A 26072-nucleotide genomic window follows, 5' to 3' on the forward strand; every position below is an offset into this window, starting at 1 on the left:
TGCAACAATGGTCTTTTAAAGTTTTAAAGATGTTCAATTTCTAATGAATTGGAAGAACCTTTAAATTAATAATTGTTGCAAAAATCTTTACACGAAAATCAAAACTAAACCATTCTAATTGTGAACAATTATACCCCCATTGTGGAGCTTGATAAAAAAAGGTTTGTGCTCCGCTTGTTTGCATCTTGAGGTGCCACTGTGTGTGAAAAGTGCTGTATAAATAAACTTGCCTTGCAAGTCTTTATCAAGTCATTAAAAATCTGACTTGATAAAGACATTTTTGGGTAAAATTGGAATTTGAAAATGTCCAACTTCTGACCTGCTGACTATAGAGAAAAACACAGCTCATTAATAAAAAATGAGGTAAGGCAGCAGCAGCAGCAGTACTAATACAATACGAGTTAAAGTTGAGAATAAGTTTTTCCCTCACACATTCTCTAGACTTGGGTGACCAGTTGCCTCGAGCAGAGCAACAACACGGAGAGTCCCAGATGAAATGGTTCTGTTTCCATCATTCCTTCTCTCTCTCTCTGCCTTTACCATCAGGTTTCACCACACCGTTCTCCCCGGAATTACAGAGCATATATAAAAGTATGATGACAGTAAACAAGAAAAAGCACAGCAGGGAATACACTGCAGATCTCCTCAGGTCAGGAGAAAAAAAACAAAAACAAATCTTGTGTAGCCACGCTGGCAGCTGGGCCGTAATGATCATTACACTAGAGAGCAAAATTGGATTAACAATGTTTGTAGTTTGTCAGATCCTTAAGATAAACGCCTCCAAAACTTCTGCATAGTGTGTGTTGTGTTGATAGATATGGAGGGAATAGATATCTGTGGTACACGTGTGATTACAAGTAGCTGTAACAGTAAATAGTGAAAAATACCCGTCACAATTAGCAAAGTGACATCATCAAATTGATTATTTATTTTCCGACCAAAATGAAAAATGAAAAAATTATTGTTTACTGTATTTCAAGCTGGAACTATGGAATTGCAATGTAGCATGAACATTGATTTACAGTACAGTAATCTATCAAAATAGTTAAATATTAAAATGTTAAAATATTCTGTCAATAGATTATTCTGCAAATCATTTCAGATACAATGATATATACACAGATGTGTGGTTTAATCTATAACAATGCATTATATTTTATAAGCACTGTATATGTTTTGAATGCAAAATCTTAATTTGTATAGCAACTATAGTCTAACAAATGTAGATAGATACTTTATTGATCCCGAGGGAAATTTAGGCATCCAGTAGCTTAAATGACATATGACATTACACATCTGCGCCCTCCACATCATTAAAAAGTAAGTAAAAATGAAAGTAAGAGTGTAAAATAGTGTAAAAAGTGTGTAGTGATGTAAAAAGTACAAGGTTTATATTTGAAGTCTAGTGGAGTAGAACTAGGCCTGCAAATACAAATACAAATACATGAAAGGTGTACTTCAGTGCAGTAGGCTACTTACGTAAATGTATTAGTTATATTCCACCACTGTAAGTAGCCTAAATTGGCAAATCTTCACTAACATTCTCAATACAACATTTAACACAACATATCTCACTGCAGTTTATTATTCAGTAAATGCACCAAAACTAGTTTTGTAACTGATATTACATTTTTAATATCAGTATTGCTATCTCTTTTATTTAACTCTATATTTAATATTTATTGGATTTAATCTAATATTTATTTCATATATTATTATAATAAATAAATTATTTTTGGAATATATTGATTGTACAGCATTTTGTTGATTTTAAATGTTCTTATAAATTGGGATGTTTTGACTTAATATGTGTTATCACTATTACTATCTCTTCATGTATAGAGGTAATTACCTTTGCACATGTATCTGTGCGGAATGGGCATTGAAACGTACAAACTAAACTGCTGAACCATGGCCTGAACATTTCAATAAACAAAGCTGTAAGAAATAAAAGAAAGAAATTCAGGCTTTTCCAGATTAAATAGCGTAATGTACAATAAATTCCATAAGCGCTGTTCACTGCAAACAGTTATACTAACGGGTAGAAATTGTTCCCAGTAAAAAATATAAAGAAAATGTATTTTGTGCTGAAAATCGGTGAGATTTTATTTGCCCTGGGCTATGAAATACAACCACAAAGACACTGTGCAAAGAAAGCAAAGATTAAGTCACACTTATGGAGTCGGCAAGCACATGTTACACAAACAAAAGAGATATATCTGCATGTACACAGTATATTGCCAAAAGAGTTCATGCTACAAACAACATATAAACTGATAAAATGAGAGCTCGAAACTAATACAGTAAATCAGTACATTGTTTAAAATATACTGTTATATTCAATGTCATTCAACTAAAAAAATTCAATCCCATAATACTGTTTTCTTTGTAATATTTTCCGTTGTTTATTGTCTTTCATAGTCTGTAAAAATCCAGCTAAAACTTGGTTCCTTGAAATCTGTTCAAAACAGGAGCAACATGTTTTCAGACGCTTTAAAAAGTTACATTTAGCTACAATAGATGCTCATTTTATTCAACAGCACAAGATGTATCCCAGTGAACGTGCAGCCTAAAACAACCAGCTTCTCAATCAAGATCCCCCAAACGCTCCTTTGTGACTGAGAAAGTGATAACAACGAAGCATAGCCTCCGCTCTGATACACGACAACTTGAAAGCATTACAGGAAAGGTTACATGAAACACATGAAACACATGGACTTGTTCCTAAATGTGCCTCCTACCAATTGTACGGTTACATGTCTCTCAATAAAAGGAGTTTAAAAAAAAGAATTCAGCATTTATGGCCACCACAAAGTAATGTCTAAGTCATCAAGCAACAACTGACATTTAGTTGTGCTGGCTGTAAGATATACGTATATATAGACTTAAGAAATAGTTTACACTCTCAAAATCTCTTAACTGAATGTTCGCTAAGCCCCATTCCTTGTAGTTACTGTCGCTACGCCTGTCAAGCTTTACATCTTCGCTGTTCTCGGTGGCAGATTTACTTTCAAAATCCTTCACATTTCATTCATATTGGGGGGAATATTTATTTCAGACAAAAGCAGGCTTCTCATTTCTAGCTGGCGACCGTGGATTTAGCTGAAATGTCTTCTGTCGCTGCCAGATGTAGTCAGCTAGCTAACGGAGATAAAGTTGAAAGACATGTTTCCAGCTGACTTTTTAACGTTTTCAGTTATCTTGTAAAAAAAAGTTTTAAATGTTGACTAAATGGTTTAATAAACTTAGGGAATAGTTTACAGATTAGGTTAACATTAGCTTTGAGTTGGTTGATAAAGCTGTAGCTTAACGTTTTTAATGTTTTCAACGGACTCATTTTATATCAAGAATCTTGTGAAGGAAGTCTAAACGACTCAATACGACATCATGCTCCAGTCCTGAACCGGATTATTAATGTGTCTAATAACCCAAATAATGTCACCTAGTTAGTTATTGATGGGTTTGTCTTGGCCTTGTGAGTTCCTACTGTAAGCTCGCTAGCCCCACATGCTAATGTCTGTTTAGCTTGAGTAGTAGTTAAGCTCTTCTTCTCCTTGGAAATAACGCTCGACTGCTACAGTATGTTATCATTAATAATGAGTAGTATTTTTAAAGCGGGATAATCAAACATTTGACGCTAACGCAGACGAACATGCTGTTTCTGCCCTTTTATGTTTGGGTTTGGAAAGACACCACGCTCCAGACTCTGACTGTCGTGTACTCTCGTACCACAGCTTTAAAAATGTGAAGAAATAGAAAGCTTGACATGAAAGGCCTGCTATGCCTAGTAACAGTTGCTTAGCTATGAATAGACAGTCGCTGGTTGGGGGTTTAGCGAACGATCAATTTCAACATTTGGCACTACACAAGGTGAAACAATGAATCTAAAATATTAAAAACTTGATTGATTGCCTTTTCTTTTTATAACCAGTGGCTCTCCAAATGAACTTGGGTGTCCTTGGCTTCCATGTTTTTATACCACTTTTTTTTTTCTTTTTTGATATTAATAATTAATGTTCTAAAAGTGCAAGCAATCAATTACAAATCAAGCAAAAGCACGTAAAGCATGACCAAATCTTTTTCTTCTTCCTTTTTTCATACAGAATTTAAATCGGCTTTCAAAGCAGAGTTAAAAAATATACTAAAAAATTGTCTTAAAAACAGGAATATAAGCAGATTGGTATTGCTGTAGCTTATCGAATATTAGTAATACATTTCCAAGCTGGTAGGAGAAAGTGCAACAAAACACACTACAAACAGACGACAAATGAAGTAAAAATAAAAAAATGACAGAAGATGAACCTGAACAACGTCGTTGGAAGATATTGCCCTTTTTGTTTACAAGTGCTATAATCAATATCCTCTTGTCCTCAGTCATCGTCACTCTTGTCTGACTGGTCCTGCAAAAAGAGAGAAAGACAAAAGGCATTAAGAGAGAGGGAGATTGAACATGCTGACAAAGAGGAGGACGCAGTGTGTTGAGAGGCGGTGTAGGTCGACAGGTTTATATCAACACCATGAAATAAAAAAAAGAACGAAAGATCTCCAGAGGAAAGAAGGTCTGAAGGTGAAGTTTTTTTCTTTACGTCCTCTCCTCCCACCTTCTGTTTCTGTGCAGAAGATGATGAAGAGGAGCTGTAATTTAGGATGTCCCTTTGGAAAATGAGGAAAGTTAAGTTTTTTAATCTGTGGTAAAGTAGTGAATTTGAACGCACTGCACACAAAGGCAGTTACCACCGTGACTGATGAGGGAGACGGTATTTATTTCTTTATATGTATCTATTTTATGTTTTTATTTGATACTTTTGGGAGTTTTATACTTTTAGGTTGTTTTCCACAAATTCTTCATTTTCAAAACAAATCCTTAAAAAAATTAAACATAAATAAATGATGTGATCAATGCTCGTCTCTTTTAAAACTCTTCAAATATAAAAACAGAGCAGTCAATAAAAAAAAGTGGTGAATCAAAGCAACCACGTAAGGTTCTCAAGATGCGCTCGTAAATTTGCACAAAAGAACCCTTGGGAACCATGTATTAGGCTCACACACACACACACACACACACACACACACACACACACACACACACACACACACACACACACACACACACACACACACCTGAGTGTCCTCACACTTTGCTGGCATATTAAGTTTTCATTAACGGGCTCATCAGGCCGAGGAACAAAGGTGTGGGAGAGCAGACGGTTAGACGCTGAGCCATTTCTGATTCTCAGCAATGTAATTATAACGACTTGATGAACAAAGCTTTGCTCAAAATATAAGACGGCGTTATGTGTTCCCCCTCAATATTCAAGCACTGCAAATGACTCATTACATTTATATTCATAGAGAAACATGGTTTTTGGCCACGCTCTACAGAAGGTCTTATTTTGGCTGAGCTGTTTACATTAACCGCTAACACCCTGCAGTTTAGTGTCACTGCGGGCATGAATAAAAACCTGCCTCCAGCTGATAACTTGTGCTGAATATTGATCGATTGGTACCAAAGTCAAAGCCTTGATACTACAACAACACACTGTGCGGCTGCCACCCTCTGTCGGTCGGTCGATAGGCGATTGACAGTCGCTGCTGGTGTTACTATCATTGAAACAAAAGCGCTTCTTAAAAAAAAAGACAGAGTTCATGTCTTTAATAAAGGGGTACTTGTTTTGCTGCTATTCAACAATAAAGAACACTGTTTGGAACAATGTGTCTGTTTATGTAGGTCCTCCCACTACTGCGGGCGGGGCAGAAAAAGCTGCAGCTGCTGCCAGCGAGAGGAGCTCCAACGAGCGGCTCGAAGAGAACCGCAGCGCTCAGTGTCACCGTCCTTGTCTTAGTCCTCAGTCTTGAAAATTGTGCTACTACTGATGCATCACATCTTGATAGGCTTTGAGTGTGACAATGTCAGAAGTGGCATATTTAAATACTTTAGGTCAAATAAATAGCCTAATAATATAAGTGCAGGTGCATCCCCTTGGGAAAGCTTCAACAGCTCCATCTATATTTGGAAATCATAGTTATGAAATCATAGTTATAGCTCTGAGTCTGTTATCGTCTAAGTATAAAATTATTATTAAAAATAAGTGAATATGTTTATTTATAAGTAATTTAGGCGACCAGGTAGAGTAGGGTTAGGGCACTGTGGCCATTTAGTTCGTCTAGAGCAGAGCTGTCAAACTCATTTTAGTTCAGGGGCCACATAAAGGTCAATTTGATCTCAAGTGGGCCCGACCAGTAAAATCACAGGCATATTAACCTGTAAATAACCACAACTCCAATTTTTCCCTTTGTTTTAGTGCCAAAAAAGTACATTCTGAAAATGTTCAAATGTAATGAACTATTTTTTTACAACCTGAAATTTCTTAAGAAATAAAGTTGCAATTTCAACAATATTATGCCTCAGTTGATCATTCACACATGTGCATTACAACTTACATGATCACAGTGTGTCTACAAAGGCACAACATTTTAGTCACAGGTATCTAGAACAGTATTTTACTTTATGATCAAAACAAATAATTTTTACACTTTGCAAAGTCATCCCGCGGGCCAGATGGACCCTCTGGGGGGCCGGTTTTGCCCCCCGGGCCGCATGTTTGACACCCCTGGTCTAGAGATAACGTGAAAACTTTTCCCCCACTTTGGTTGACTTCAGCGCTGCGACAGTAACCTGGAGAGAGAACTGGGACACAATGTGCCTGAATATAAAGAATGTCCCCGACTCTCTGAAGTCATTTATGGTGCGAGAGATAAGTGTCATGTGTCACTGGCTTGATGGACATCCAGAGCTACAGTAAGTGACACAAAACATCATTCATTTTGTTCTCACTGCTTTTATTAAATCTACAAGCTGTGCCAACAAAGTGTCCACTGAAACAAACTTAAATTGAATTTGGAGATAGAACATTGGAAATATTACATTTGTGGAGTTTGCTTTCAGCAGATAAACTTCAGATGTACGGGGACGGCTAATGTGTGCTAAGAGTCACAAAAGATCTATTAGGTGCTAATCCTATAAAAATGTGGACTTAAGTGGTAGTTGTATGGCTTTAATTTCCCATTACTGGATTTATTGTGTGCTGAGAGCACATTACACGATGCTGGGTGGTTTAAAGAGGAGGACAAACACAATAGAAAGTGCATAATATAGTAACATACATCATGACTGAACAATGGCTTCTTAATAGAATATTTGATATTTAATGGCCCACAACCTAAACGCTCCTGTTGATGGTCCCTGTCCACTGTGATTTAGAGGAGACTTGCATGTTAAGCTTCCTGCAGATTTGCGTACAGATTTCTGTGCTTCACTTTACTTTAATTTACTTGAACACATTTTGCCAACCATGTGAAAAGTTAGCTGCCGTTTAAGCATGAAATGTAATCGGAGGAAACAATTGCCTACTGAAAATTTAAGCCAACTTTATTACCGTGATATCATACTTCAGCATTGTTGTTGTCAATCTTTTTGACAGTAAAGTTTGGGAGGACGCAGAGCAATGCTGTTTTCTGTTTTGTTCTTCTTTCCTAAACTGTAGCAAATATGATTTAAATAATTTGATAGTTGTAATATGTCAGTGCCTTTCATATAAATGCGTCCTTCATTTACCCATTCAGAATTATATTCACATGGAGACCTGCTGAGTGTTAGACAAAGAAGCGAAACATTTAAAAGATCAGAAAGTGTTTTTTGCTGAATTATGACCTGAAGATACAGTAAAATGCAGTGAAGTGGAACGACCTACATTGTCATCCAAGTCTTCGTCGCTGTCGTCGTCGCTGACCACCGGCTTGGCCTTCCCTCGGCTTTGCCTCTTCTTGCCTTTGTCGTGGCTGCGCGCCTCCTTACTCAGCTTAATCTTGACCCGCACAGACTTGGCTGACGGAAGCACAAGACAAAACAGAAGAGATTTAAAATCCTTTACGTTGATGCTTTTATCAGAAACATGAACTCTGCTCGTCACGTGTCCACCAACATTTAGGCTCCGAGGACGAGGTGATTGCAACTGGAGTCTTATGTTTAACCAACAACGATAATTTATCATTGTTTTGTAGACCAAACGATTAACAACTAATCATAACAATAATCAGCAGAATAATTGATACTGAAAAAGATTAGTACCAGCCCAAATGGTATCTGTATTATCATTATCATTATCTACACAATTATTATTATTATTATTACAAGTACTCATTCTCAAAAATAAAACTTTATTTTGTAACTTTTAAACACTGTTAATATTGGTAATATTTAAGGATTACGTTCATTTCATGATTATGCTTGTATAATATTTCAGAAATAAGATAAACCCTTCCTAACATCTACTTACTAAGGTTTTCCTGGAGGTTTCAACATCGCAGTTCATTTCCACATTTTTCATCTCATTCCTTCTGGAGCTTTTGTGGACGACCAGCTCAAACCTCCCAAAAAATCTAATTAGGGAACTTCGATTTTCTTTCCAAGTGCAAAATACATGTTCATGCACAATTAAAACAAACTTTGTTCCTCCCCGAGTGCACTCATAATTGTGTTCTTCTCTCCTGTCTTTCACATTATACTTTCTTCTGTGCTGCAGTGTGAAGGCAACAGTAACGCTGCTCCCAGAGGGATGGTGGCAAAGTGAATCTCAAAGCAGCGTCACTCAGTTTATAGTGTAGAATTTAAATGAGTGTGTGTGCGAGTGTATTTGTATGCATGTCCTATAAATGGTGTCTTACCCTCAGTCTCTGACTCGTCCTCATCATCATCATCATCATCCTCATCGCTGTCATCTTCACTCTCTTCATCCTTGGCAATCTTCTGTCTGGCACTCTTGAACACAGATTGAAGGACAATGGAGTCTTCGTATATCTGAGGGGGGAAAAGAAAAGAAAAATGATGTAAGCAGCATACATGACATGCTCTACTGGGAATGTGGGAGAGAAGACAAAGGCGGATGTGTGATGATGAAAAAGAGAGAGACATGGGAGTAGAGTAAAACCTGTGGGTAGGGAGCAACAAATAGAATATTTATTATTAATTGATACTTACTCTTTGACTACAGGAAGTGGCTATTCAAAACACAGGAATACACTAAAGACTGTGTCCTTCAGAAAAACAATGAAACAGAGCTCAGTCCAGAGATGGTAAGTCTGACACCTTTTGGTAAACACAAGTGTTGAGAAGAAGAAAAGCCAAACCTCCCCAAATAATAACAAAAGAATAGAAGAAGAAGAATATAATGGGCGTCAAAACATGTGCGATGGGAAATGGGACATGAGCGTTAAGTCACTTGAGAGGAAGGCTACAACAAACGATCATGTTTTCGATAAACTAATTAATTGTTTTGTTTGTAAAAATAATAGCAAATAGTGAAAAAAGGGGCAATTCAAATGTCTTCTTGTCAGTCCGAGACCCAAAGATATTCAGTTTACATAAAACACATCAAAAACAGTCGACAATCAATTTTCTGTCAATTGACTTAGATATGAATTGTTTCAGCATCACCTGGTTCTCCATTATACAAAGAAAGATAAATATGATATAATAGATTAATTAGAGGAAGTGTTCTGACCTGGGATCCCTCCAGGTTGAAGGTCTGGGCGTTGTGACAAAGCAGCATCACGTCCCTCTCCAGGTCTCCCACACCTCTGTATTTATGGTTTCTCACACGGTCCTGTTGACGGAAACAATATCAGCTTAATTGACACTCACCTCTGTCAGGTTCTGTGAGCCCTCAACTAATGAGGTATTCAACGTCTTCCCTTACTTTTTCATTGAGTTGATTATGGCTGCAACTGACAGCTATTAAGTCTATATCTGTAAGTCTCTTGATTATTTTCTCGAGTTATGGGTTGGTCCTTAAAATGTCAGAAAATAGTAAAAGAAAAACAAAAATGGCGTAACAACTTCCAAAGAGCCCAAGTTGACAAATTTAAATTGATTGTTTTTCTTTCAGTCCAAAACAGAAAAATATTCATCTTAACATTCACATTTTAGCTTATAAAATAACCAAAACCATTAATTGATTACGGCATAAGTTGCCGATTATTATTCTGACCATCGATAAGTCGACTGATTGTTGAAGCGCTAAAGTTAAGGCTGTCTGCTGTATGTTCTGCATCAGATTTCTTTTATTCTGACCCCACTTGCCATCGTTATCACCATCCTATCATTGCTTCACATTATTTGCTGGGTCATCATAGTTGACGTACCTTGATCTTTTTAAAGTCTACAGGTTTTCTGATCAGCTCGTAATATTCTGGGAGCTCCTTCCTGGATGGTAACTGGACGAAGACTTCGCTTAGTTGTCTTCCTGACCTGGTGACACAAAATCATTTCACATCATTATTAAATAACCTGTTCAGAAGCAGATCGTTGCTTCAAACGCTCCAGAAAGTTTTGTGCCCAGTTTTCTTAACTATTAACAATTAAAATATTCAAAGTCATCTTCAAAAAAAGATGTGTTGTCTCCATTTGAATCTACAAAAACATTTCCAGTACACTACAGTATACTTCACAGTATGAGATCAAATGAAACTTTTATGCTGTTATTACTAAGAACTCTTCCACTGCTGAGCCTCGGCCACCCATCCAACAGCAACAACGTCTGAAACCTTTAGATTCTACTCACAGCGGCTTCAAATGGCAAAACAAGTTTTCAAGAAGAGCATAATCCTGAAGTGACAATTAATAATAACGGTAATAATAATAATACTTAAATTGTGAGTCATGTTTTCTGAGTCCCAAGCCTTTTCTTCATTAAGAATAATACATAAATAATGCAGCACAATTAATAATAAAGTGTTAATGCTTGGGGCCAGGTTGACTGTTTTTAAAGTTAACGAGGAAAACAACAATCAACTGAGCACACGGAGAGAATTGCAACATGGCAACAAGAGGGATAATAAAGTGACAACAAAGAAGCAGGATGTTGAATAAAAAGCAGACGTACAGAGAGTTGTTGTGGCTCCATCTGTCCATTATCCAGACGCCTACACACCAACTTATAGACTCCGTACTCTGAATACTTAAAGCAGACAGCCAGCTGTCCACTGAGGAATACTTCAAATCAAAGAAACCTTTTCTCTCAGTTTTTCACCGACAAGATTTAAATAGAAGCGAAGTACGTTTAATGCTCCATCGTTTCAAGGTTCTCCTGAGACAGTACGCAGTACACAGCTGCACAGTCAAACTACCCTTGAAACATTATCCTTCTGCAACAGAGTTAACATGAGAACATGAGCACATGGGAACATGAGAACTTGGGAACATGGGCACATGAGAACATGGGAACATGAGAACATGAGAACATGAGAACATGAGAACATGAGAACATGAGCACATGGGAACATGAGCACATGGGAACATGGGCATATGAGAACATGGGCACATGAGAACATGGGCACATGAGAACATGGGAACATGGGAACATGAGAACATGAGAACATGAGCACATGGGAACATGAGCACATGGGAACATGGGCACATGAGAACATGGGCACATGAGAACATGGGAACATGAGAACATGGGCACATGAGAACATGAGCACATGAGAACATGGGCACATGAGAACATGGGCACATGAGAACATGAGAACATGGGAACATGAGAACATGGGCACATGAGAACATGAGCACATGAGAACATGGGCACATGAGAACATGGGCACATGAGAACATGGGCACATGAGAACATGGGCACATGAGAACATGAGAACATGGGAACATGAGAACATGGGAACATGAGAACATGAGAACATGAGCACATGGGAACATGAGCACATGGGAACATGGGCATATGAGAACATGGGCACATGAGAACATGGGCACATGAGAACATGGGAACATGGGAACATGAGAACATGAGAACATGAGCACATGGGAACATGAGCACATGGGAACATGGGCACATGAGAACATGGGCACATGAGAACATGGGAACATGAGAACATGGGCACATGAGAACATGAGCACATGAGAACATGGGCACATGAGAACATGGGCACATGAGAACATGAGAACATGGGAACATGAGAACATGGGCACATGAGAACATGAGCACATGAGAACATGGGCACATGAGAACATGGGCACATGAGAACATGGGCACATGGGCACATGAGAACATGGTCACATGGGCACGTGAGAACATGGCACGTGAGAACATGGGCACGTGGGAACATGGGCACATGAGAACATGGGAACATGAGAACATGGGCACATGAGAACATGGGAACATGAGAACATGGGAACATGAGAACATGGGCACATGAGAACATGGGCACATGAGAACATGGGAACATGAGAACATGGGCACATGAGAACATGGGAACATGAGAACATGGGCAAATGAGAACATGGGAACATGAGAACATGGGCAAATGAGAACATGGGCACATGAGAACATGGGAACATGAGAACATGGGAACATGAGAACATGGGCACATGAGAACATGGGCACGTGAGAACATGGGCACGTGGGAACATGGGCACATGAGAACATTGGAACATGAGAACATGGGCACATGAGAACATGGGCACATGAGAACATGGGAACATGGGCACATGAGAACATGGGCACATGAGAACATGGGCACATGAGAACATGAGAACATGGGCACATGAGAACATGAGCACATGAGAACATGGGCACATGAGAACATGGGCACATGAGAACATGGGAACATGAGAACATGGGCACATGAGCACATGGGCACATGAGAACATGGGAACATGAGAACATGGGAACATGAGAACATGGGCACATGAGAACATGGGCACATGAGAACATGGGCACATGAGAACATGGGCACATGAGCACATAAGAACATGGGCACATGAGAACATGGGCACATGAGAACATGGGCACATAAGAACATGGGAAAAGAGACAGGTCAGTGAGGAGTAAGGCTCATTTGTGTATTTTACATCAAATGTCTCCTGCACTGCTTAACCTCACAAAAGCTTTTCTACGCCAACACAAAGGTCTCTGCAACACTTAAACCATCTGCCGCAGAATGATTAATGCAGGATTACTTTATTAGGGGTTAAATTCTGGCAAATGAATACTTCCTGCTGTTGTGTTTTGAGACCTTATTAGCATAAACTGGGTTTAACAAGCAACCTAGAGGCGAGAGAAGCAGGTCTCTGACTGGAAAGGAGTTCAAATGCTGGATCAGCTGCAAAACAGGCAAATTCAAACTCAACAATTACTGTTGTTGTGACCTTAAAATTGCAGTGATTAATTTATGACCACTAGCAGGCAGCGTGTAGAGCTACAGAGAGGGAAAACAAACATACAGTAAATAAACAACGTGAACGTGAGTCTGGTAACAATGTGTACAGGCGAGATCAATAATACAGGGACTCACCGACTGCTGTCAGCTTTGTTTTACTTAATCACCTTCTGCACAATAAATAATACATATTAGTCTGGTGTCCGCTGGACTAAAACCTTGATGACTTCTCAGCAACTAATCTCATCTTTTGCTTAACTAAACCTAACTTCCATCCAGATCCTACTCTTTGTCACTACCCTCGTTTTTAAAGAGCATATCAGTAAACTGTAAAGCTCTTCCACTTTAAAAACATTTTAACGTATTTCTTATAGACAATACAAAAATGCTTTATTAATCCCCCAGAAGGAGAACTGAGCGCCTCTATAGGCGAGACAACAGGAGACATACACATCAATAACAAGTGTAAACATCAATATTTTTACTATTGTGATTTGTTTAATTTATTTTACATTATGTCTCTTTTGCACTGTGTTTATCATACTGCACCGTAAGCACCAAGACACATTCCTTAAATGTCTGCAAACCTACTTACCTATAAAACTGACTCAAACTGATTTTCATGTCCGTATACATCCATCAAAATGTTTTTGTTTTTTCTACAGGACAAGAATACAGATCAGCACTTTACAATAAACACGGCTTCACAATATCCTTTCAGTAATATAAAGATACAAATGGGGAGAAAAGGCAAATTAACTGCCATTTACAAACCGAGCGGAACTTAAAATTGACAGATTAACAGATTTTTTTTATCAGTATTAAAAAAAATGTAATTACCAGATTTCACGTGTTTTGTAATGTTTAAAATAATACATTCCTGGATTCATGTTTTTAGCCTTATGTCTGGACTACTGTACTGCACCTACAGGTCGTCTGAACTCAAGGCTGCTGATCCGAGATAACTTTGATATTGTATCATCCACTGCGGTGCCTCTGAGTCATGAACCTGCTGTGAGCTTAGATGTGTGTGTAAAAGTGGATGGTATCTTCAAAATGGGTTTTTACATCTTGAATGCCTCTCAGCCCAGCGTCATGGCCATGGGGACCTCTGGGAACAGACCCAATTGTTGACTTCCGTAAAAGACGCATCACAAAGGCTTAAAATATGCTAATAGTTTGTGACGGAAAAACAACAACTGATAGTTTGAAAACAGCATCAACTTCTGTGTGCAACATACTGTATTTGTATGTACACATTATTCTGTGTTAAGCTGCCTTCACATGATAGGAAATGTTCTCTGCGCGAGGTCGGGTGCAGAGACTTGCTGTGAAGGAAGCTAGTTACTTTGGTTTCTATGGTTACATCCCCTGCTTGCCTGTGCCATTTCTGGCTACGTTACATACAGCTGTTATCTCATCAGCGGCAATCTAGATCAAAGTTGAAATAATTTGAACTCTGAGCGCAGCGCTTGGTGGCAATTCCCAGCGGTGCGATGCGCCAAGGGCATCGCTTTATAGAAAAACATAGAAAAATAGCAGCGCAGCCAACGCAGAGCTGTTTTACCGCAGATCCCGTGAAAGCTACGTTACAGAGGAAATTCATTTAATCAATTTGCACTCATGTTTGAACTCTTTGAAGGTTCAGTTTGTTTTACAGGGAAACAGCATTGAAACGTAGGAATCCTAAAGTTCGGGAGTGGAAATTTCTAAATCTGTCCCAGTCTAGTGAAGGGAGAGGAGTGCCAGAGCTATGATTGAGATGTTCTGGGATGAACAATCATCAACCAGGAGAGGAAAGAATTTGACTTCTGGAAAGGCAGGTAGCCGTTTCCTGGAAAAAGCTCCGGCATAGTAGTCAGCCACTGCATATTAGAGTAATGGAAACACAAATGCACATGTTGTTTCATGCTCTGGTGAATATTACACAGACAGAGATACGCATACTTACTTATTTTGCACATAGGCAAAAAAAGGGAAAATGCAGACGCAACAGGACAGACCACACAAATACACAAATACACAAATGCACTCACACACTCACTGTTGGACTGAAAGAATACAAGGACGTTCATCAAAGACGTTATGTCTGCTCACTTTTTACCTGCTGACCACAGAGGAATCTGAACTTTCTATTGGATCATCAAAGTGTGGCCTACTTGCTACACGCTCACAAATAGAGGTATCGTATCTGATCTGAAGAAATGCATCATTTAATAAAAACGTATTAACAGCACAGCCGAGAGCCGTCTGTTAAAACTGGACACAAGCTTTGCAGATCATAACCTTTATTTAAACATATAACTTCTACAGGATGTCCTCATCAGATTCCTTTGCAAAAGCGCTTAAAATGTAATATTTTATATACATTACCGTGCTATAGGCAGGTTTACAAGTGAGGTGCTAACGCAGTGATGGCGGCTACTAACACTACTCCTCATCTATGGCGTAACCAGGTAACGAAAAACGCAACCGTTCTACTTTTAGTCGTTCATCAGTGTCCACACGGGATGTGTTCAGCCACAGTACTGCATGTTGCCCAATGCACAATCAATGTAATTATGTGTCAAGTTAAGAACGTAGATATGACACCTAACAAGTAAATAAATAAATCTGCTCACCCATCCCTGTAGTTGATCACTGTATCGATGATGGTGTTCATTTGCTTGGTGATTTTGGGCGGGTTCGGGGAAAGTTTCTCAGTTGGTGGACGTCCACGTTTCTTCTTGCCCTTGGAGCCCCCGTCTTCTCTGCTCGACGAGTCCTTGTCTTGCCGTCTCTTGCGTTTGCGCTTTTTCAGCCGGATCTCCTCCTCCATCTCTTCCAGGTTTCCATCTTCAACGGCCTGGATTTGAAAAGAGCCAGAGCGAAGAGAGTTAATCCTCAATTGCTTCAACTTGTCCACTGATGATGAGGGTTATTGAAATATGAAATGTGCGAAATGTACAATTATCCCAAACCACTGCAGTAGTTTTAAGTCTGGCTGTCAAGCTGTTGTAGATACGCTACTTAGCACACCTTTCATTTCTTCAGCAGTGCATACAGCTCTCTACATGGCATTATTCTTTTAATTAGAGCCTCTCTCAACTACAGCTAATACTTCCAACATACTGTCACCTCTGTCTCAAATTCTTTGTTCTATTCTTGTTTCCCCTGAAACACCTGAGCCACAGTCAATAACGTGGATCTTCCAGGCCTGAGAAGTCTCTCCAGGGGAGAGTCTTACAGTCTATTTGGTGTGAGTTTCCATTAGCATCGGGCTAAACTTTGTTGTTTGTTTTAGTTGAGGCCCAATCTGCTGACCTTTTGCTAAATATACAGTGTGTGTATATATAATAATAACATTGTGAGATTACATATAAATCTGTAATAAAGCCCGACTGTAGAGTTCCAACAGGTGTGGAGCAAAGCAAAGTGTTATATCTTTAATTTACAAAGTTGCATTAATGCAAATCAGATCAGTCAGTATGTTACAAGAGGTTGTGAAGAAATGGAAAATAAACAAACTTTTCAACAGTTCTGCAGCCACTGTGGTTTGCTCTTTCATTACTATTAGGGTCAAATAAATAATTATAACAGTATAGCTTGCAGTTGAATAAATACATATTATTGCCATATTTGCACTTTCATTCCTGAGAAAAAGTTAAAACGTCATAAATGAATAAGTATACTGAGACTTTACCCTCAGCCACTGTTTTTCGGTCAGTGTGTCGCTGTAGTCAACGTCCCGACGACAGCGTGACCCTCGGCCGAACATCTTCTCCTCCTCCTCTTCATACGTGAGCCGTTCCACCTCAGCTTCATCTCTAATGATCCACGAAGGCAGCTCGTCCTCCTCCATGAGGCGAGGCTTACGCTTTGGGTTCCTGGCGTCCTCCCGCCGTCGGTCCATGTCCATGCGCTACAGAGGAGAAAAGACACATCTGGTCAAAACAGCAGATGGTGGCACAATGCTTCATTCATGAATGTTAGAGCTCACAAACAGAATCCTAAAGGTGGATTTCTGCTGGAAATCAAGGGCTTAAATGCAGCCTCGTAGATTTCTCCCGTTGATATCACCACCACATCACTATGTGGATGCATCGTACATCACGCCATATTGTGCTTTAATTATAATCCCCACTGTTCTGTGTTAACATTATTTCATTTACTTTGTGTTATAGAGCAACAGTGGGCCATGCATGTACTCACATACAGTAACTGGAGTTAAAGCCAGAGGACTATCTCACCTTATCTCCCCACAGAGACGTAGGCTCTTAAGATATGTTGTAACCTCTTAACACACGCAGCTGGAGATACGGTAATACAAAATGCATCTTTGGTCGCAGCCCTTTAAACAAGTTACCAACTTGGTGCCAACCCTGTCCTGTGGCTTGCTTCCACATGCTCATGAATATTGTATATCTTGCACCCAGACACCATAGAGCTAGTCAATACGATCGGGATGAAAGGAAACAGGAACCAGTGAAGCTTGAGGTTGTGTAATGCCAAGTATTTAAATACTTGGCATTTCATTTTGAACTTCAGTTGGTGTTTAGCAAACTAGTAGTTGAGCCAAGAGGCAGAACAAGTGTACTCTACATTTCCAACACAGAGTTTTGAAGTATAAAACGGTGTACTCTGAGTGACATGATGACGGTATGGTGAGTCATGTATAAATGGCAATTTAGTAATTTACTATGCATGAAGAAGCGTTAGTAGTTGCCAAGGCTGAGATGTCTGAACAAATAATGACATTTAACCTGAATAATGGTCGAGACATGATGGACAACCAACAATTATTTTGAGGGGAGATGTAAGAAAACACACTGTTAGCTTCTCCTCTTCATTTCAGAGTTTCACTCTGCAATTTAAATGTCGATTGGATCTCAAAAAAAAATTTTTCTTACCATGAAGAGCTCAAATTCGTCTTCATTACGGGCTATCATCTGGTTAAGAGTTTCATCATCGGGAATCTCGTCTTCTTCCTAGAGTGACATTTGGAAAAGCATCAAAACACAGTCTCAGTTTAACTGTTTCAGCGAAACAGAAGAAGAAGTACGGACACGTACGGCTTTCAGATTTGACCAAATACCAATTAAATAGCCGAGATTGCATTTCTAAAACATGGAATATTATAAGTGATGGATGGCTCCCTGACCTTATCTCAATCAAATGTAGCATTCATAATTCAACTAAAAATGTTAAAAATCTATTTAGGGCCTCCTCCATTCATTTTATAATTAATATGAATATTAAATAATTCACACCTCATTCTGCTCCTCAGTCAGTAAAATGGCCTGGAGGAAAGCCTGGCGCTCGTGGCTCGAGGACTTCTGGTCGAACATGCCCGCCTGGATGACCTTCTGATCCACGTTCAGTTTATATTTGGCAGCCGCCAAGATTTTCTCCTCAACACTGTTCACGGTGCAGAGACGAAGCACACGCACCTCATTCTGCTGACCGATGCGGTGAGCCCGGTCCTGAGCCTGCAGGTCCTGGAATCAGCAGAAAAAAGAGAGCCATGAGATCATTTCAGTTGCCTCAACATAAAACATCCTCAGTAAATAGCCCTTTAAATCTGCTTGTGTGTGCATCTACCAAGAACAATACACTATATACTGAACACATTCTGTGATCGATTGTTCACACTGTCGCTACAGCCTATAATAACAAACTGATGGACGTACCTGGTGTGGGTTCCAGTCACTGTCAAAGATGACGACAGTGTCAGCAGCCTGCAGGTTGAGGCCGAGGCCGCCGGCTCTGGTACTGAGCAGGAAGATGAAGTCCTGAGATCCTTCCTCACTAAATTTCTTCAGCAGTAACGCTCGGTCGTCAGCCTTGGTGGTTCCTGAAGCATCAAACACAAGTTAACTTTGAAAAGAGTGCTTGAACTTCTTCTTGTTCATCTGATCTAAAGCGTATTGCAAGTCAAGATGTCCAGCCGTATACTGTGCCTCAGCTCTGATCAATTCCACTGTTTCAGAGGTGTCTGTCAGGCAGCGACTAATGAGGCAGGATTCAAGATGTGATTAAACCATTGAACAACCAGTTTCTGATGTCCAATGTCTCATTGAATTAGAGGTTCACAGTCCACAGCTGGCGATCTGAGACATGTCTATTATTAGTTTGGTTGAGTAGTGCTGAGTGGTGTGAAAGCTGATCAAAATGATTACTTCCATTATATTTATTTTTTTAGGGTTGTAGACCAAAATACTAATTAAGTGAATGAATTGATTGACACATTTCATGTCGCTGTAGAATAACTAAACATGAGGGCCATTGGGGGACTGGCCATCTGCAAAACCAGGAGTTTTTCCCGGTGGGCCGCTGGACAATTGGGCCAGACGCAAAATATATACTGTATATTTTCAAACCACCACAGCCAACAGTTAAGGAGACACATCATGCTCATTTAGTTTTTTTTAGGTTTCAACTAAAACATGTTTACATGCTTTAATGTTAAAAAAAAACAAAACAATATTGTTGTCATATTGTCTGTCTTAATATTCCTTTATCCCCCTCTGTCTGAAATGCTGCATTTAGCTCCTGTTTCTTAAAGCCACGCTCCCAAAAAAGCCCAGTCTGCTCCGATTGGTCAGTGTTTCCTGATCTTCTGTATCTGCACCGCCATTGTGTCCGGGGAACTGTAACAGCACTGTAGTGGCGCTTTCTACCTGAATACAGTGTGCATTTCTCCATGAATTGAGCGTTTCAATATTTTTTAACAGTATTTATATAGCACCTAAACTTACAATACATGGAAATCTCACTTTTTACAATATGGCACGTTTAAATAAAAAGAACCAAGTGTTGTGTGGCTGACTGGTCCAGGTGAGTGGGCTGTCGGCCAGCTGCGGATGGGTATCTGTCAGCCTCTCTCTCACAGCCGATGACCTTTTGTCTAGTCCACTCTAACTTTACCTGGGCCTTTGTGGGGACATTTGGAGAAATAGTGGAAAGTAGCCAGATGGACAGACATACATGAAGTCCTTTGAGGCTGATGCCAGTTACCAGTCAATCATCTCAGCCCAGTGAGCCCCGAGTCAAAAAGTCCTGGGCCATCTTTCTTTCCCAGTCCGTCTCTGCTGAGTGCCTTTCACTCTCAGCATTTCATAAGCTTCTTTCAAAATCCTGACTTACTGCCCAAAACACACATAACACGCTGTGAGTTACTGCGAGGTGGTGCAAGGATGTCTTTGGTACAGGACCAGGTCGCTTAAAAGTGAAGGACATGCCGGTATGGGACAAGCTCTTCGTATTTTGTCATGTTGGCCATGTGCCTGTTCTATCACTGCTGAGGAAAATACATTTGCCTCATCTGTCACTCACACACAGCAGTCAAGGAAAAACGGGGTGAGAGATCACATCGCACATTTTATTCTGTTTCAAAAAGAGCCCAAAAATGAATTTCCTCAGTGAACTCAGGTCTCTGTTTCTGACATTATGTGATGAGATTTACAACGAGAATATCGTATCAGTATTCATTTAGTCTGAGTCAATTTAAATTACAAATAAGGAATTGATCTTTTTAATACACCAAATTCATAAAGGGAATATGGGAGTACAAAATCTGACTTAATCTCAGATTACGATCATGTTTGTCTAGTTGCACGAACAAGTTTGAAATAAGGTTTTTAATTCTCTGTTTGGTACATAACATGTGTTGTGTTTTGATGCATTATGATAAAGATACTTTTGACTTGACTAAAATGCGACTCCTGGAATTGATGTGCCGTGATCCGCTACAGAGAAGAGGTATCGCTCTGCTGGAACTGCAGAAACAGAACTCAGTAGTTCAGTGATGCTACAGAGTGGAGCTCCTTCCTTCACAATTTGTCTTTGGCTGAGTACAGACACACGGCATGCAGAAAGCACTTTAACCAGACACCAGCCGGCTGAGGTGGACACAACTCAACAGAGTGCCGTAGAGGAGGGAATCGATTTTGCATTATTTTTAGGCAAGGGGTTTTCAAAGTCTGAGAAAATGGGCCTCCCCACAGACAAAGCTTGCCCCCCCCTATGGGATCAGGATAATGTTATTTATTTCCCATACTTCCCACACTCATCAACTGAACCAAATTGGCCAAATATTGCTGTTTGACATCATTTCAGACTTCACCAAACACATAAAAAAGGTCTGTTCTAAGGCATTTAATAGTTTATCAGACTTTAACCTAATCACACACATTCAGGCTATTCTATGTGATCTTCTTCTGATAACTAATGTCATATTTGTTCACTTCCCTTCACTGAGCCTCCCCTGAAAGCTTTTGGAGCCCCCCTGGGCAGGCTCGCTTCACACTTTAAAACCCTGTTTTAGCCAATAAGTACATTAAAATATGTCCAGATATATGTTATACGTTAAACACATGATTCAGATGTAACCACCTGTAGATTTGATGAGCACAGGTGTTTGAAACATTAGTAGAGGTGTGAGCTTACCGTCGAGACGTAAATACTGAAAGTTGCGGTAGCTGAAGTAGTCCTCCATGATTGTCATGAGAGTGGTCATTTGGCAGAACAACAGGACTCTGTGGCTGGTGGCATGCAGCTTCGGAAGGATGCGATCTAGGAGCTCGAACTTCCCAGAAGCTCGATAAAGCTCAAACCTGTTGTGAGGCAAAATATGTAACATAAGTCATCATTACCCAAGTATTGATTACTAAAGCCTCTGTGGCATCAAGTTTGACAGCAGTTAACATTAACTAACGGTCAATAATACTCCGATGCTATTTGTTTGGTGTGGCAACCTCTTCGTATTGTTTCTGTAACAACAGTCTACAGCAGGGGTGTCAAACATGCGGCCGGGGGTCCAGTCCGGCCCGCGGGATGACTTTGCAAAGTGTAAAGATGAGTTGTTTTGATCATAAAGTAAAGTACTGTTCCAGATACCTGTGACTAAATGTGTTGTGCCTTTGTAGATACACTGTGATCAGTAAGTTGTAATGTGTGAATGATAAACTGCGGCATAATATTGCTGAAATTGCAACTTTACTTTCAGGTCGTTCATAATGTTTTGTAAAAAGATAGTTCATTAAATTTGAACATTTTCAGAATATTCTTGTACTTTCTTGCACTAAGACGAAGGGAACAATTTGGAGTTGTCGTTATTTATAGGTTATTATGCTGTGATTTTACTGGTCGGGCCCACTTGAGAGCAAATTGTGCTGCATGTGGCCCCTGAACTAAAATGAGTTTGACAGCCCTGGTCTACAGCCATGCCAGCAGCTCTGAGAGGCTTTAGTTTGGCACAATGGTGCTTTGAGTTAAATGCTCACATGGGCCTGCTAACATGCTGAAAATTCTAACATGCTGGTAAAACGCAAATTAAATCAGCTATTTAAGTATCGCAATGATTTATTTTGCACTCCTATAACTTCATTGGACTCAAGATGGACAGTTTTCTTTTTTTAGAGAATCTATGACTTCTTCCTAGTGAGAAACCAGGCTCATATATTACTCACAAAGTAATTATATCGCTCAGAGATTTGGGTGTTATGCTAGTAGTAGGTCACTTGTTTCTAACTTCACAGCTCCAGATCTTTTCCATTTTTAAACTTATTGTCTTCAGATTCAACTGACTTTGCCTCAGGTTAGGCTGGGGAAAATACATTTGCCTCATCTGTCACTCACACACAGCAGTCAAGGAAAAACGGGGTGAGAGATCACTTTGCACATTTTATTCTGTTTCAAAAATGAATTTCCTCAGGGAACTCAGGTCTCTGTTTCCAGTGGCTAATACAATTGCCTTTAGTTTGAGATGCTGAGTGACATTATGTGATGAGATTCACAACAAGAATATTGTATTATTATTCTTTTAGTCAAAGTCTTAGCATTGTAAGCTATTGTGTCGAGTTGCCACTGAGTGAAATGCCCTCTACCAGGCAGTGATGCAGTGGATATGTCTAAGGCTTTTAATGTGAGAGGTAAAAATGGAAGTAGTGTCGCTGAATGCAACGTTAAAGTGTACTTGTACTTGTAAAGAAAAGTGTATTAAAATGCATATAGGTCATTAAAGAGTCAGTAGTTATAACCCACTACAATACATATTATTCTGAAATAGGTCATTCTACATAACTATTTTTAGCTTTTTGAACTTACTTAATACTTTAGTATTTTTACTCGAGTAAACATTTAAATGCAGGACTTTTACTAACACCTGAGTATTTCCTCTCAGTGGTGTCGCTACTTTTACTTAAATAAAAGATCTGAGTACTTCTTCAAACACTTATTCTAAATAGTTTGTCTTTAAAGCTTTTCAAAGAGGAACGTGCTTAAAAAATCAACACATAACAAACTATCTACATTTTAAGGTTTGACACAAGAGTGTGTGGTTGTACTGAGTGTCTGTGTGAGTGTGTCAGTGAGCACTCACACCACGCAGGAGCAAAGTAAAACTGCATTACAAAACTCCGTGAGTCGTGTAACCAGCGTATAGAAAAGAACACATATTTGCCTGGAGCGTCCAACTGTTTTACTCTCATTCACACCAAAATCTTTTGAGGTGTAACAAGATATTTTATTGATATAAATCATAGAAATTCTCTTGCTTCAATGTGTTGCACGTCTTTCTTTTTAACGATTCTGTGCTGTGGTACTGTGTTTCTGGTTTTTAGTGAATCAAAGGTGCTTTGTTTGTTCTACCTAATTATGTTGCAAGGCAACAAGAGAGGTAAAATATAAAATAATATTACAGTAGTGCAGGGGTCGGGAACCTTTTTGGCTGGGAGAGCCATAAAAGCCAAATATTTTTAAATGTATTTCCTTGAGAGCCATATATTTAATAAAATTGAGTTTTAAGTATATCACGTCTCCGAGTACTAAAAGCGGTATCAGTGTTATCCCCCCCCCCCAACTCAAGGCGACAGTTATATCCGCGAGAAAATATCATATGTCTATCATAACTGGCCCGCTGGTTTTGGTAATTAAATCAAGGCATGGCCCGACCAGGGGAAAATACATATTTGAGGAAGTATCTAAATGTGTGAATGAAATGAAACTGCCCCGGGACAAACTGACGAGTCCGACGACAGACGGAGCCTGCGATGTGATGAAAAGAGCGGATTAGTGCAGGATGCGGGAGAAGATGCAGCGGGAGAACTGTGCAGGTGAGCTGACGGTGTATCACCGCATCACACACCAGGAAGCGCTGTGTTGTAAAGCTCTGGAGATGGAACATGTAATAAGCACCGTAACACAGACAGGAAACTTTATAAGAGTCAATGTAAGTCTTTTCTTCAGGAGATACATTCTGAACATGGCGGTGCGATGGCTCAGTCGAGGGAAAGTGCTGAATAGATTTTTCGAGTTGCGTGAGGAAATCTGGCCGTCTTTGGAAGCAAAGGGAAACACACCACAGATCTCTGGGACGAAAAGTGGCGATGTGAGCTGACCTTTATGTACGACATAACGAAGCATCTCACTGTTAAACCTGCAGCTTCAGGGCCGTGAGATCACGGACATGTATGATGCAGTGACAGCGTTCCAAGCCGAGCTGCCTGTGGGAGTGTTTCCAAACACTAACCATCTCCACCGCTGTGTTCCCGACTGCGCATGAACTGCTCAGCAACCCGTTTGCAGTTGACATGGAAACAGCACATGTGAACATCCAAATGGGGCTGATTGACCTCCAGTGTAACGACACACTCATGGCAAAGTGTGACTCTGTGGGCGCTGCACAGTTTCCAAGCTTCACCCCCGAAACGATGCCTTAATGTTGGCCCTCTCTGTGATTGAGTTTGACATCCCTGGTCTACTGCTTGATTTGCAGTTTCTCCTCAGCTGTTTCGCGAAGGGAAGGGCTCTGCCCCCTACACACACACACACACACACACACACACACGTGCGCACACACACACACGCACGCACACACACACGCACACACACACACACACACACACACGCACGCACACATGTGCGCTCACAGTTACAGTCAGAGACGGAGCGGAGGATAGGACAGGGGAGAACTAAAACAAAATCCGCTGCTAAATGTTTTCATTTAAATGACACAAATAATTATTTATTACTTGTTAATCATGTTAAAAAATGTCAGCGAGCCATATCTCGTCATCGAAAGAGCCATAGGTTAGTGATAATGGAAATGTGTGTGCGACAGGACTGGAACATGAATTCTCTGCTTTGAAATGCTGCGATGGATAATTTATAAACTGATAATAAAGGACAATATAGTAAAAGACAGTTTAGGAGAATTTATAATTGTTGACAAATACGGCTCAATAATAAACACTTAAAAATGTACTTAGCGAGTTATAAACTATTTCCTAAATGACGTAAAATTAAAGTGTTACCAAAATAACCAAAGTTTTAAAGATCCTACACATATTACATCTTTGAAGGCGATGCTCAGTGTTTCTGTGAATACACACAGAATCCTGATCTCGGGTCAGTCTGGTATCTGTCACTTCCAACCCTTTCTAGCTTTGGATGACAGAAATATGTCCTGGTCCCGTCCGTGCCGCTCCCTCATTCCTTGCGTTTCTGCTTTTTTCCCCCCATGTTTGCCTGAACCTAGTTTAGCTGTGTTTGTGTGCCTCAGGTTCATTCCCCGTCTGTCTGACCCAGCGCCTCGTCAAACTGCTTCCCACCGTCTGCCCTGCTCTCTCTGTCCGAGTTCTGCCTGTGGGTCCAAAGACTTTAACTGAGCAGAATAGAATATAGTACAATGCGGTGTGTAAGGGGGGGGGGACTTACCCACTGATGACGCCATTTTGAAAGCCCAAGTGCTCAGCAAAAGATTCCTACAACAGAGAACAATTACTAGTTTAAATAGGGATCAAACGAACACCAACAACTAACTTTGGCTGAGGTTACACTTCTAAACAAGAATCTGAGCTGTCTTAAAA

At 39.9% G+C, this 26072-nt stretch overlaps 1 protein-coding gene across 2 annotated transcripts in view; it reads right to left on the bottom strand.

Annotated features, from left to right (window-relative positions):
- Positions 1-2080: 2080 nt before the first annotated feature.
- smarca2 (SWI/SNF related BAF chromatin remodeling complex subunit ATPase 2) overlaps positions 2081-26072 on the bottom strand; it is a 59356-nt gene continuing 35364 nt past the window's right edge. The window contains exons 23-35 of one of the 2 annotated variants that reach the window (XR_003832768.1): positions 25921-25967; positions 21652-21818; positions 18894-19057; positions 18474-18701; positions 18114-18191; positions 16907-17125; positions 15846-16069; positions 10201-10306; positions 9561-9662; positions 8725-8857; positions 8337-8461; positions 7752-7885; positions 2081-4400 (exon numbers count right to left, since the gene is read on the bottom strand). Coding sequence is in view for 1 of the 2 variants with exons in the window: in XM_029439170.1 (XP_029295030.1) it covers positions 4371-4400; positions 7752-7885; positions 8725-8857; positions 9561-9662; positions 10201-10306; positions 15846-16069; positions 16907-17125; positions 18114-18191; positions 18474-18701; positions 18894-19057; positions 21652-21818; positions 25921-25967 (1632 nt within the window). In the remaining variant the exon portion in view is untranslated. The remainder of the gene's footprint in view (positions 4401-7751; positions 7886-8336; positions 8462-8724; positions 8858-9560; positions 9663-10200; positions 10307-15845; positions 16070-16906; positions 17126-18113; positions 18192-18473; positions 18702-18893; positions 19058-21651; positions 21819-25920; positions 25968-26072) is intronic. The other variant, XM_029439170.1, reaches the window with a different exon arrangement.

The sequence above is a fragment of the Cottoperca gobio genome, chromosome 9 (genome assembly GCF_900634415.1).
Source record: "Cottoperca gobio chromosome 9, fCotGob3.1, whole genome shotgun sequence".
NCBI lineage: Eukaryota > Metazoa > Chordata > Actinopteri > Perciformes > Bovichtidae > Cottoperca > Cottoperca gobio.